This window comes from Mesocricetus auratus, unplaced genomic scaffold (assembly GCF_017639785.1).
Source record: "Mesocricetus auratus isolate SY011 unplaced genomic scaffold, BCM_Maur_2.0 Super-Scaffold_100027, whole genome shotgun sequence".
In the NCBI taxonomy this organism is placed as follows: Eukaryota; Metazoa; Chordata; class Mammalia; order Rodentia; family Cricetidae; genus Mesocricetus; species Mesocricetus auratus.
The window spans coordinates 3,824,926-3,838,553 of NW_024429208.1; the positions used below are offsets into that span (position 1 = coordinate 3,824,926).

Here is a 13,628-nt window from a genome sequence, read left to right on the forward strand (position 1 = left end):
TTCCCTTAACAAAATGGTGATCAGGAGTGGGATGATGAATTTCCACGCAGAATGACAAAAGCTTTAAAGGAATTTTAGAAACAGAAGAACAGAGAGAAGCACAGATTATTGGTAGCAGCATTTTTCTCAGGTGTGCTCTGTTTTGCTATCGACAAGCCGAGATTCACGTGGCTCGTTTACCGGAGTCTTCCTGACTAAGCAAAAAAAAAAAAAAACAGCAAGGTTGTTTTAAGAGACTCTGCTAACGATTGAAAGGTGTGTACGTACAGCTGGAAGTGGCAGTTTTTGCTGGGGGTCAGCATGGACTGAGGCGGTAAGCTGGAGTCATGCTTACGCCCGCCATCTTGAAAAAAACCGTCAGTTTAAAACAGCCATGGTTTTACAGATAAGACACGTGGCCAGAAAAACGTAAAGATTTACAGTAAAGTCAGACTTGGATGAACAAAACCTCTAAAGGTTTACAGTGTGTTTAAAAATATACGTGAGATTGAGAGAGAAAATGAAACTGCAAAGTGGTAAATAAGTACAAAAGCCGGGTGTGGTGGCACACGCCGGTAGGATTGCTCCAGAGGCAGAGGCAGGCAGGTTTCCACAGAGAAACCCTGTCTCAGAGAAAAATAAATAAAAGTGAAAGAAATAAAGTAATATTAGATAAATAAATAAGCCACACAAAGATGGAAAATACACAGAGAGTCTGGATACTGTACACTATTGTGTTTTTCAGTTTTTTGCTTGCTCAGGAAGGAACTGCTGCTAAAGTACACTTGATTATAAATGCTGCTGAATTAATCCAACTTCTATCTTTTGAAAATGCCTTGACTTCAAAATTTAAGTATAAGGATATGTTACTCGGAAAAGGAGTTTTAATTTATGTTTCCACAGAACATAAAAAGCTGAGGATTTCTTCCAGGCTTCTGTGGTTTGACGAACCAAGACCCCCAGAAGCAGTGGACCAGGTGTTCCAACAATTGAAACAGCTAAGATGATGCAGTTTTACAGACCCCGAAAATATGGACTTATACAGGTTTCTGAGTTTTGTCATGATCCCCATGGTATGAACAGCGCCCCTTCCAGCAGGAAGCAGTTTGGAATGAGCGACGTCCCAATTCCCATCTTGTTTATAAATCTTTGTTTTCATTTAAATGGGATTGTTTATAATTGGCTAATGATCACAGCCAATTTTTTTAATGGTAAAAAAGGGAATTATGGTATGGGTATTGTTTTTCATTTATTGATACAAATTCAAGGTCAATTTTGTGATGCTTATATTTCTCTTGATTAAGTATTGTGTTTATACTGATCTTTTAAAATGTAATGCATAATTGAATACAGACTATAGATAGTTACTTATAATAGAATTTCTAGTTACATAAGTTAGGTGTTCTAGATATACAGAAATATATTTGAGATGGACAGTCTTCAAACCTCTCAAAGACCTTCAGAACATGGCATTTAAAATGGTTTAGGGTTTTTCTTGACAATGAGAAATGTCTGCTCCTGACAGCACCAATTACGTCTGAGAGGAAGATGGGCATCGAAGAAACTTGTTATGGAGTTTGCTTTCAACATGGCAAGATTAGCCATTTGGGCAAGAAACTGCTCTTACCTAGACTGTTTGACTGTTGTTGTATCATCTGGACATGCAGGACCCACAGGAAAGTGACTACTGAACTCAGTCTTACAGGGTTCCTGCTTGATGAAGAGTCTACGAGACTTTCTGCAGGACAAAGAAAAATGACTGACAGACTGCCAATGCAGATGGACAGTTTGAAATTTCCTGCTTTGCTGAGAAGTGTTCCAGACACATTGTGGCCTATGGGCTGAAGATGGATACCCCAACGTTACAGAGGAACTTCGGGTGACTGTCCAGGCAGTAAGATGTCTCTGTCAATCCTAGTGTTTATATATTATCCTTCTGTGGTCTTTGATGGAGTTGAAGACAGATAGTTATAGTTTTCCTTAGTTATGATAAGAGATAAGTTACATATAGAACTTTGAACTCATAAGGATGGTATGGATGATATTTTCTTTAAATCTTGCTAAAATATTGTAACTATGTTCTTATTTGATAACTGTTCTGTTATATACAATTTGACTGTGTTAAAGTTAAGACCTTTCTTTTTGTTTAAACAGAAAAGAGGAGATGTTGGGGAAGTCTTATGCTAATAAAGCACTGTCTGGCCAATAGGAATCTAGATAGGTGGGGCTAGGAATCCAGGAGGATTCTGGGTAGGAGAAACACAAGAGAGTCGACATGTAACGCCATGGGTAGGAGCCCGGAACTATTCTCCGGTAAGAAACATACTTAGATTAACAATTATGGGGTAATTACTTAAGGCAGAGCTAGCCAGTAAGAGACAAACAAGGCCAACAGCTTCATAATTAATATAGCCTCCTGTGTGTTTATTTGGGACTCATGCGGATCTAGAACCAGGCTGGCGAGGCAGAGCCCAGGCGACTGGCGGGGGATAAACCAAAGCGGCTAGCAAAGGAAAAAGCTTCTCTTAACACCTAGCCAGTCAGACAATAAGCCTGCCAACCCTGGCCCCTCACAAGGCTCACTCCCGCACAGCTCCCCCAGGTTTCCCAAGCGCACCATCCACGCACACTCCCCCAGGCCTGTCCCTTTCTCCATGGGGGAGACCTCTTACTGAGTGCCCTGATGGACTACCCATCCCCCATCAGGTGCCACGCACCCCACACACTCCAGGGTCTGCTGGAAGCGGGGGTCATGGCAGCTCTCTGGCGTCTGCCCACACACTTCCCTTTGCCGAGGGCTTCGCACTTAGCTGGGAGCAAAGCTGGCCTGCTGCACGGGACCCAAGCAAAGCCCTCATGGTCACTGTCCCCTCTCTTGGCCCCGAACCACATCCCTGAGGGGTTAGGGATGCACAGTGAGGCAGAAGGAAACTCAGGCACTGGAGCAGTGGGACGCAGAGACACAGGAGACCAAGAGGGCACAGATGGTCCTGGTCCCATCTCAGGCACCCCCTGCTTCCACTGACAGCCAAGTCACCCAGCAGTAAGCATGTGACACATATCCACCCTGCACCAGGCCAAGTGCCTAGGGTGAGGCAGGATGCACGGGCCACCAGGCAAACCCTCCTGTCCCTGGCTAGCGTGCAGCCAGGTTCAGAGTTTCATTATTCATGGTGTTGGCTCTTGGGAGGAAATCTATTGAGTGATTGCCCTAATATCTTAACACAGACGCATTTAGGCAAAACACCTTCGAACAAGGAAGCCAGAAAAAAATACATAGAAAACTGAAGTGCTGGAGGCAGGTGGAGGAGGGGACTAAGGGGACAGGTGGAGGAGGGGACTAAGGGGACAGGATGCCAGCAGAAAATTAGTGGGGACCCTGCCCAGCCTCCCGCCCATATCCCCCTCAGTAGCGTGACTGTCTGTTGATGGAGGAAACCCATCTGCTCCCAGATTCTCTGCAGAGAGGACTGGGGCTCCCCCAAGACCCTCACAGACTCACTAGCTGCTGAGTGTAGTCCCAGGTCTACCGATCAGTTCACTGGTCTGCCTGTGGACGGGGAGGGGGCTCTGTGGCCAAGGCCACACCCAAGGGTACCACACACAGAACAAGGCCTCCACTCTTTTCTCATCTGCCTCCAGAGACAGGCAGACAAGGGGCCACATTATTATTATCACCCCACCCCACCCCAGCTTTTTAAACAGGGCGACTTCGTCCAAGCCATGACCTGCTGCTAACTCAAGTCTTTGCCCTTACGTCCCTGAAGCAGCAGCAGCTGCCCCCTCCTGTCAGCCTAGCCCATGAAGCCCCTGGGTCGGATCCCCCCAAAAGCCTCCGAGCCCTTGGCAATGGCCCTGTCTTGCCCCCTCGGCTACCCTTGTGCTGTGTAGCTCGTCTGCAGCCGAGAGAGGGCTGGGCCTAGGAGCTGGGTTCAAGTGCCAGGCACTACTTCTTGGCTGTGTAACTTTGGACAAGGTACTTAATCCTTTCTGGAGTTTGTTCATCACAAAGCGTGACTAACAGGGCGCACAGGAGAGTGTGGCGGCGCATGTCTGTAACCCTGGCAATCGGGAGGCCTTGGATTCAAAGCCAACTAGGGTTGCAAAGTGAAACTTTGTCTCAGAAAAAGGAAGGGAGGGAGGGAGGGACGGAGGGAGGGAGAGAGGGAGGGAGGGAGGGAGGGAGGGAGGGACGGAGGGAGGGACGGAGGGAAGAAGGGGGGGAGGGAGGGGGGGAGTAAGCAAATGTGATTAAGGAGCACAGGACAGTCAGTGCCTGATACACCAACGCAGCAGAAATGCCCCATGTTGTCCCGAGGTTGGCTTTCTTCTGTGAGAGTCCCTCAAGAGATGTGTCATCCTCCCTTCTGACTCCCTGGGTCCCAGCAGACAGGGAGCTCAATAAATAACAGTTCAATACGGCCAGGTAGTGGTGGCGCCCGCCTTTAATCCCAGCACTCGGGAGGCAGAGGCAGGTGGATCTCTGAGTTTGAGGCCAGCCTGGTCTGCAGAGTGAGTTCCAGGACAGCCAGGGCTACACAGAGAAACCCTGTCTCAAAAAAGAAACTAATGATAATAATAATAGTTTCCAGTTGCTGCCTAGGAGTTGGGAGCCAGTGGGCTGGTGTTGGAGATTCCTGCATGGGAAGAGACTCAGGGTGCCCCCCGCCAGCTCCACCCCCTCCCTATAGCAGCAACATCCAGGCAGGAGAGGGCGGCAGGGGTTAGGGGCTGGCAGCAGTGAGCCTGCGGATTGGCCAGAGTAGGGCAGCTGCTCTGAAGACCCGGATGAAATATTTAGAAGCCCACATCCCCGGGAACTGGGAACTGACAGGCGAAATGAAATGCTGAGATGGAATTACGCAGGCAGCCCAAGCGTGTCTCGCTGCAGGCGGTTCAACCCCTGAGCCTGCCACTCCAGCCACTGGTAGGGAAGTCCTCCAGGGCCTCTCAGCCAGCCCTGCCCTCCCTGCAAGCCAGGCTAGGAAAGGTCATTGGCAGCTGAGCAGTAGAACCGGAGCCTGGGGCAGACCCTGCGCCCGGCCAGCGTTAGCTTCCTAGTGGAAAATGAAGTTGTTGACCCAAGCCCCAGAAAGGGGACTGTCAGCTGGCCTTGGTGGGTGGCCATGAGGGTAACACAGGCCCAAAGCAGCAGAAGCCAGCCTGGCCCAGCTTGGGGGGGGGGGGCTCACTATCAGGAGACCCGGCTGCCGCCATCTCTGGTTAGTGAGAACTAATGGACCAGGTCAGGAACTGATCCGTCAAAATTGCCCCAGACCTGCCGCTATTGGGAAAAGGCTTGGAGCCCCAAAGCTAGCCACCAGTCCTGGGAGGGGAGAGACATGCTAGGCAAGGAGGGAGGGGGCTTCAAGCCTGGGTCCTAGAGAGGCGGGGCCCTTCCTAAACGCCCACCCTGCTGGGTGCACTGGGTGGGATCCGCTAGTTCCTCTGGTTTGGCGTGGGACTCCCCTATGGCATGAAGGCCTTCCCCGGAATCTGACACCGAATGTTAGTGGAGAGGTGAAGCTGTGGTAATCACTGAGTCCCTAACACCAGGAGCAGCCTGGCCTTGAGAGCTCCTTTCTGATCTAACGCAGAGTCCACAGAAGGACCAGCTTGTCCCAGGCTGACCAGCATGAGCCAGGAATGCACATGTCTGGGCCCCCCTCACCAGGCTACCTCAGACCCAGCCTGCTGACCACTCAAGCCCCAACTACAGTGCACCCTTCCCCTGCGGAAGGCCAAGGACGGCCAGCTGGCCCCTGCTACTCTGCAGCCACTGTGCTAACCCCTCCCCAAGTCCACTCCAGAGTGTCCCCCAGGGGACTGACAGGGCACCCCAGCTCTCTGACTGGTCCCCACCACAAAGAGAATGGATGATCAAGAGTCCCTCAGCCACCCCTGAAGTGCAGGTTGGTACTGAAGGGTCAGCAAGCTCAGCCCACTGGCAGACAGCTGGGTTACAGCAGGGCGGGGTCCAGAAGCCCCTCCCCATCTTTAGCCCTTCCCCCACTCTGTGTTCCCTACTCATCCTGTCTGTCTTCTGCCCCCTCCCTCTCCTTCTCTCCCTCCCACCCCGTTATGCCTTCATGACCGCACAGCTCCCCTCAGAAAGCTAACACCGTCCTGTGCTGCCTCACAGGCCCCTCCCAATCAGCTCACATCCTGGGTGTCATGCCCATTTTACAGACAAGGAAACTGAGCCCGCCTGACCCAGAGCCTGCCTGGCTGTCTCTGCCTACTGTCTCTAACTTAGATCCTGCCTCCTCGCCACCCTGTTCCTCCTCCCCTTCCCTCCCTCCTCCCCAATCCCTTCTTCCGTTTCAAGCCTTCTAGGTGACTAGTAAGCCACCCTGCCCCTCTGCCCACATCCCTAAATCTGCGGCACAGGCCGGGAGGAAGCTCTCCTGGCAAGGGTTGGCAAGGGCCCTCCCTGGCCTCCAGCCCCTCCCATCCTCCCTCCTGCTTGTCACCTTGCCCTGCTGCTTCCTACACCCAAGGCTTCCCTTGGGACCCCAGGCATTGTTAGCTTCCTTCTGGCTGGTTAAAGATCTGCATAGAATTTGCATAGAATAGCCACATGTCTCTGGTAAACTAGAGGCAGATGTATCCTGTGGGAGTCAAGGAGGCCAGAGACCCAGGAAGAGGAGAACCCAGCATCTGGGAGGACAAGATGCCCGGGACAGTCCTGCGCCCTCCGGACCTCACTGGGCCTCACGGAGGCTGGTTTGCCTGACTTTATCATGTTTGCAGCAATCAGTAAAAAAAACTATAATTACCTCCACTTCAGAGAAACCAAGAGCCCAAAAGGACCAGTGGCCCAGCCCCCCAGGAAAGTCACCAGGCAGGCCTGGGGACACACACTCTGCCTGGGCCTGCTCCATCTGACCTGCTCTCCCAGGACACCCTCTGGGCCAAACCCAATCCTGGGTCTCCCAAAGGAAGCTCTTCCCTGCCCCAGCCTCCTGACCCTGCAACCGCGGCCCCTTCAGCCATGCTCACTGAGTGCTGGAGACAGCGCCCAGCCCTTTGATCTCAGCGGCCCGGCGCGGCAGACCGGCCTGGTCACAGCAGTGTCCAGGAATAAATGTGTTTGGTAAGAGGGAAACTGGTAATGAAGCAGAGAGAAGGCCTGCGTCTCACGGATGCCTGCCTGCCTCCGTGTCTGCAGGCTGGTCCTGAGCAGGTCGTTTCCTAGTGGCTGGAGCCAACCCCCTGCCCGGAGCTACCCGGAATGCCCACCCTGCCTCGGGGCCGCTCTCCATGGTGCTGAAGCCTGGGCTGAGCTCAACAACCTCTGCCCAGAGGAACCCTAACTAATACAACCCCACCTTCTCTCCGCCTGAACCCGTGGTCCAAACCCTCATCTCTTAATATTGGGGTGTGTGTATGTGTGTGTGGTCTGTGTGTGGTGTGGTATGTGTGTGTGTGATATGTATGTATGTGTGTATATGTGTGTGTATGTGTGTGAGTGTGTGTGTGGTATGGTGTATTGTGAGTGTGTATGTTATGTGTGTACGGTGTAAGTCTCTGTGTGGTGTGTGTGTATGTGTGTGAGTGTGAGTATGTGTGTGTGAGTGTGCATGTGAGTATGTCTGTGTGAGTGTGTATGCTGTGTGTGTGATGTAAGTCTGTGTGTGGTGTGTGGTGTGTGTATGTGGTGTGTGTGTGTGTGTGTGTGTGTGTGTGTGTGTGTGTGTGTGAAGGCTGAGGGTTGGAGAGCTACAAGCTCAGGGCCACACCACCACCGGCAGCCAGGTCTAAGGCTCAGACCGTCACTGAGTCACGGAACCTCACAGCACTTCTGGGGAGGGTGGGGACACAGGCACTATTCACATTCCTGTTAGACTAAAGAGGAAGTGGAACCCTCAGGTTCGAGGTTGCGCACTCGTGGATTTGAGCCCAGGCTCCTGCACTTGGGCTCTGAACCGCCCAGAACTAAGTTGCAAAAGCCAAAGCCACAAAAGACAAAAGGGACCCAAAAGACAAAAGGGGATTCTTTAAACCCCAAAACAGCTTCAAGTGCGTTGCATGGCTTCCTGTGGATGACAGAAGGCAGCAAATTCAGAGCAGGACAGTCCAGCAAGTGACATCTTCCTCTTGCTCCTGTCAAGGTACGCTCATCAGAGACGGGCAGAGAGAGCCAGGCAAAGTGGCAGCACACACACACACACACGCACACACACACGCACATACTCGCGCACACGCATGCATGCACACGTGCACACGCATGCATGCACACACACACACACACGCACACACACGCATGCATGCACACACACACCAGGGCGCGATGACATCTAGCCCTAGGGACTCACCATCCTGAGAGGTGTCAACACCCTGCTGCAGGCCAGAGCATCAGAGAAATCAGAGCGGACAGGCAAAGTCCCTGAGGCAGGCCACGCGAGCATGGGGGTTCATCTTCGTCACACAGGATTGACCTGGCCATCACTATCAGTCACATTAATGCCAGCATCTTGCCAATCCCCAGCCTGGCGAAGACACCAGCTGGGGCCTGGTGGGCCTCGGCACTCAGCAGGGCCACTCACAGTGTTCCAGACGCTGCATGAAGATTGTTGGGCCTAAAAAGGGCTCGGATGCGGGGCCCAGTGTAACCTTCTGACCTGGCTGGAGTTTGACGACCTGTCTCTGGCCTGTAACCTCCACGTGGGGGTGACTCAGCCAGACCTGATGTAAGACTGCCCCCAGCCTAGCTACCTGCCAGCTTGGTGTAATATTATTGGCCCTTACTCCTTACCCCATCCTAAGACTCCCATGCCCTACCTCAGCCCTATGTAAGTTCCTGACTGTTGGAATAAATCGAGATCCTGCTTCGACAAGTCTCCCGACTCAGTATGCGCAGCAGGCTAGGCCTCAGGCTACCTCCCCAAGGAATAGGCAGTCAGTGTGTGTGTGTGTGTGTGTGTGTGTGTGTGTGGTGTCCAGAAGCTGGTGAAGACACAAAAGGCAGATAGCCCAAGCTAAATCCACAGCAGTTCCCTCCTGTCTCCCCCTAACCCTGACTGAACCACCCACAGAGCAGCCAGGGCTAATGCCTGAGCACTCATTATTGCCTTCCTGAACCCAAAGATGAAGCCCTAGAGCACCCCTCTGGACGTCCTCTCCTGTGACCCTCTGGGTGTCCACCCCTGCACCCCTCTGGACGTCCTCTCCTGTGACCCTCTGGGTGTCCACCCCTGCACCCCTCTGGGTGTCCACCCCTGCAGCCCTCTGGACGGCCACCCCTGCACCCCTCTGGGTGTCCACCCCTGCAGCCCTCTGGACGGCCACCCCTGCAGCCTTCAGTCCCTCCCTCCTCTGAGGGAGTTGGGCCTAAGTAGTCTTCAGCCACTGTCTGTGTACGATTGAACAATGTGGGGAAGGGTTGTGAGGGTCACGGTGCGGGCGGGGAGGTGGCCGGCATAGGCTGGGCTCCATCGACCATGGGGTCACCCAAGCACGAGTTAACAGTGAGGGTGTGAGGCTGTCAGGATAACGCTCTCCACCACAGGACAAAGCTGTGTCCAGCTCCTGTCCCAGCGTCTCCAATCTGGCTGTGTGGCCTCGGGAAGGTCACTTGCCCTCTCCGGTCTGTCTCTTTGAAATGGAAAAAAATCTCACTCCTCTGAAGGACCCAGAGCGTATCCAGGGCAGAGGCCTGACATACTTGCCTATGACCAAAGGCAGGGCCTTCTCTCTCCTCCCCATCTCGGCTCCCCTCAAGCCTCCTGCCACCTCCCAGATGACTTATACTTCAGAGGACAAATCAATACAATATACGGCCAAAAACATCTTTAATCTTTCTCGGGGATTAGGCTATAAGGTGCCGCGGCCTCTTTCTCCCAGTGTTCAATTCTGATTTCAATTTGGCCTACTGGGTCAGTTCTCCCTCCCCCCGCCCCCATGCCCCCCTCTGTCTCTCTGTCTCTCTCTCTCTCTCCACTCACCAAGAGCTGCCCTCTGAATCAAATACCATTTAGCATCAGGGCTGGGTGGGGTACGCAGTGGTGACATGGTCTCCCGTAACAGGCAGAATCAAAGGCCACGGTAGAGAGCTGGACCTCAGGGGACAGTATGGAGAGGGTCATGCAAAGGGATCCTCGCCAGACAAGAGGGCGGAGGAGCCAGGAACCGGCACCGAACCCGCTTTCTTGTTTTTCTAGACTTTGAGGTCCTTTCTAAGCATCTTTTCTAGACTGTTCTTCCCATTCCCTACACCCGATTAGGTGCTTGAAAAAGCACTCCACAGCCCTGCCTGCAGCTGAACACACAGACACCAGCTTCTCTTGTGCCCGGCGGCCGCGCACACATTCTCACATGTGTCCCTGTCACACCCCAGCTGGCCACGACCCCAGCAGGGGGACATCGAGGGCAGGACACAAAGCCAGTTGACACCACTTGTCCCGGAGCTGGGGGTCAAAGCCCACACCTGCCCCCTCTCTACTGTGTTACTGGGTGACTCCTGAGGCCCAGCCCCTCATATAGACAGATGCTGACACTCTCCACAGAGGCTGGGGCCGCCCAGACAGCAAACGCAACACGTGATGGAGAACCTCCAGGTCCCTCCAGTGGGGTTAAACACTGACCCTAAGCCTCTGCCTTGCCCTGAGCGGCACCTGGTCCTGACTTCCACAGAGGACAGAGCCTGGGCCTTCAACAGGTCACTTGTTCAGGGCAGGGGCAGCCCTGGGATTACAGATGCCCACAGCACAGAGTGGCACCCAGGCAGCTTTCCCACTACAACTAAAGGGCTTAAGAGACATTGTAGCAGGGTTATGCCTGCAGGGCATCACCACCAACAACCTCTGGCCACCCTGCAGCTTTAGGAAAAGCCATTAGAGGTCTGGGCCCTGCAGGTATAAATATTCACCGGCCAAGGCTGAGACCAGCGGTGAGCTACTCAGAACCAGCAGGAGGAGGCTGCCGGGCACCAGGGACTCCCTAAACTCCACACAGGGGACCCTAGGAAGCCACAGGACTCAGAGTCCTCAGCCCAGGGGTCTACTTGTCACCTCCAGACCCTCCTGCCATCAACTCTTCAGGACCCCACTGATCCCTGGAATCCCCACCCAGATGTTAACTCTTGCTGTACCAGTGGCTTTCCAGCGGAGCCTCTGGAGTACCGCTACAGGGACAAGTGACAACAGCCATCTGCTCGGTGGGTACGGCAGCAGCATGGCGACACAGGCCACCCACTATGGAGGGCGGCCCAGCAGCCTCCAGCCCGCATCCACACATTCCCTACTTAAGCCTCCTGCTAATCAGCCATGCAACAGGGTCCCTGATCCCACCTAAATACAGCCCTCTAGCCCCCCCCCCGCCCATGAAGGGACAGAACTGTCCCCAGATGTCCCTCACCGCCTTCACCATGGCAAGAGGGTGGAGCTTCTTGGAGTTGGGGTGGGGGCGCCAAACAAACGCAGCTCAAGGAAGACCAGAGAACCGGAAGTCGTTCACTCACCGTTCTCTCGGGACTTCTGGATGAAGGCCTCCACACCGCTCTCGCCATAGCTGCCCTCTGAGGCCAGTGTGGACACGTAGTTCCACTTGAGGGCCCGGACGATGTCCACCATGGCTTGGGCCTGGTACGTGTCCGAGGGCACCACACGGGAAAAGAAGTCATAGCGGCTGTTGTCACTCAAGTCGGGGGCCGTGGAGGCGTAGCTGATCTGCGGGATCTAGGGGCAGGAGGGACACGCAGACTGATGGACAAACGCGTAAATCTCTGCAGCTGCTCCCCACCCACCCACGCCCTTGGGACCCCCTTAGTCGCCCCTCCAATGCTGCCTTCTTGCCCCTCATCCAGGGAAGACCCCGTAGACCGGCAGGACAGGTCCCAGATACTGGGAAGAGGGAGAGGGGTAATGGTGGCCACGTAGCCCCTCCCACGTAGTCCCCTCCCACATAGCCCCTCCCACGAGGTCCCCTCCCACGAGGTCCCCTCCCACGTAGTCCCCTCCCACGTAGCCCCTCCCATATAGTCCCCTCCCACGTAGCCCCGCCCACATAGCCCCGCCCATATAGTCCCCTCCCACGTAGCCCCTCCCACATAGTCCCCTCCCACGTAGCCCCTCGCACGTAGTCCCCTCCCACGTAGTCCCCTCCCACGTAGTCCCCTCCCATGTAGCCCCTCCCACGTAGCCCCTCCCATGTAGTCCCCTCCCACGTAGTCCCCTCCCACGTAGCCCCTCCCATGTAGTCCCCTCCCACGTAGCCACTCCCACGTAGTCCCTCCCACGTAGTCCCCTCCCACGTAGTCCTCTTGTCTCCCTCTTGAGGCAAGGCCTGGCCACCAAGACAATGAAGAGCTTGCCGAAGACCCAAGGAAGACTCCCAGTTGGCCTCCTGGGGTCTGTGCGGTAATGGTCTCCAGAGGTACCTCAAATGCAAATATATGCTCGGGCACGCATACACGCGGGGGTGGGGAGGACGGGACCTGGAGCCTCGGTTTCCAAGTCCCTCTACAGGGCTGGTCTCTGTGGCTCCCAATGACCTCTGTCTCCTTTCTCCTGCCCAGTTGGAGGACACAACCCAGAACTGGGACCCTCGGATGCTCGCCCATCCCCACAGGTGTCTGGAGCAGCTTCCTGAGACCCTTTCTCTCCACTGTGTGGGAGCCCGACCCCAGTGAGCCCAGCGCCGCCCCCCAGCAGTCAGCAGCTTCACACCCAGAGATTGCTCCAGGCACGTGGCCTCTACCATACTGCAGGTACCCCACTCCCACAAAGATGGGGGGTCAGCATGGCGATCCTGCGTGGCATACAGCAGGAAGGCCAGGCTGTCTGGGACACACACCAGTCTGGGACCAGTCCCTTCTCCCCTCACAGGGTCTGAAGTTCCTGCTAGCAAAGGCTTCAGACTAAGGTTTGGGGTTCGAGCCCAACTCCCACTCTCTGGCTGGTAGAGCTGAGCAGTTCCTCCTCCTCCCCAGACCTCAGGCTCCGCGGTTAGGGAAGTGGGAGCTACTGGCAATATGAGGGGGCCTGGGACCCCTGAGAGCAGGCCTGTGGTTCCGCCGTGGACACGTGCCCTCATCCCTGATCCCGCCTTCCTTTAGCCTCCAAGCCCAGAGCTCTACCTGAGCTCACCCCAGCTGCCTCACAGCCCCAGGGCGGTCAGGGAGACATCCTCCAGTGCTTACTGCCTTCTGAGGCTCTTTCCCTCCCAGGGTCCAGCCTGGGGCAGGGCAAAGAGGCCTATCTTAGAGTCTGCTGATTCACGGGGCTGTGTGCCCTCGCCTCAGCGCCCTCCACCTGGCTGGAAAGGGGAAGAATGCTCAATTAGTATTCTCCTCCGAGATGTCACTTGTCAAAATGACAGCCCAGAAGGACTCCTGCCTCCCACTTCCTCAGCCTCCGCTACCCTGGCCAAGACACCCGATGGTGAGGCTTGCTCTGTTCTGGGTGCTGAGGAGCAGCTCATGCCACACTCTGGGGGCACCAGGCTCAACAACCCCTTTCCACGCCCAGGGTCCTGACGGGAGACGCAGCCCATGGACTGTTTCACACACCCGGCCTCTCTACACACTGTGCAGCCTGGCTTCACCTCTTCCAGTCAGCCCTCCGGGCTACCCGAGGCTCCCCTCAGCCTGCCACAGCACCCGGTGTCCCTGTTTCGGGCACCTGCCATTCGGTGCCACCAGAAGGAGG

At 54.9% G+C, this 13,628-nt stretch overlaps 1 protein-coding gene across 7 annotated transcripts in view; it reads right to left on the reverse strand.

The window, feature by feature from the left end:
• The window catches only part of Grm4 (glutamate metabotropic receptor 4), an 83,948-nt gene that overhangs the window by 33,400 nt on the left and 36,920 nt on the right, over positions 1 to 13,628 (reverse strand). For all 7 annotated transcript variants that reach the window (XM_040732097.1, XM_040732098.1, XM_013124367.3 and 4 more), the window contains exon 3: positions 11,441 to 11,657. In XM_040732097.1, the coding sequence (XP_040588031.1) occupies positions 11,441 to 11,657 (217 nt within the window). The remainder of the gene's footprint in view (positions 1 to 11,440; positions 11,658 to 13,628) is intronic.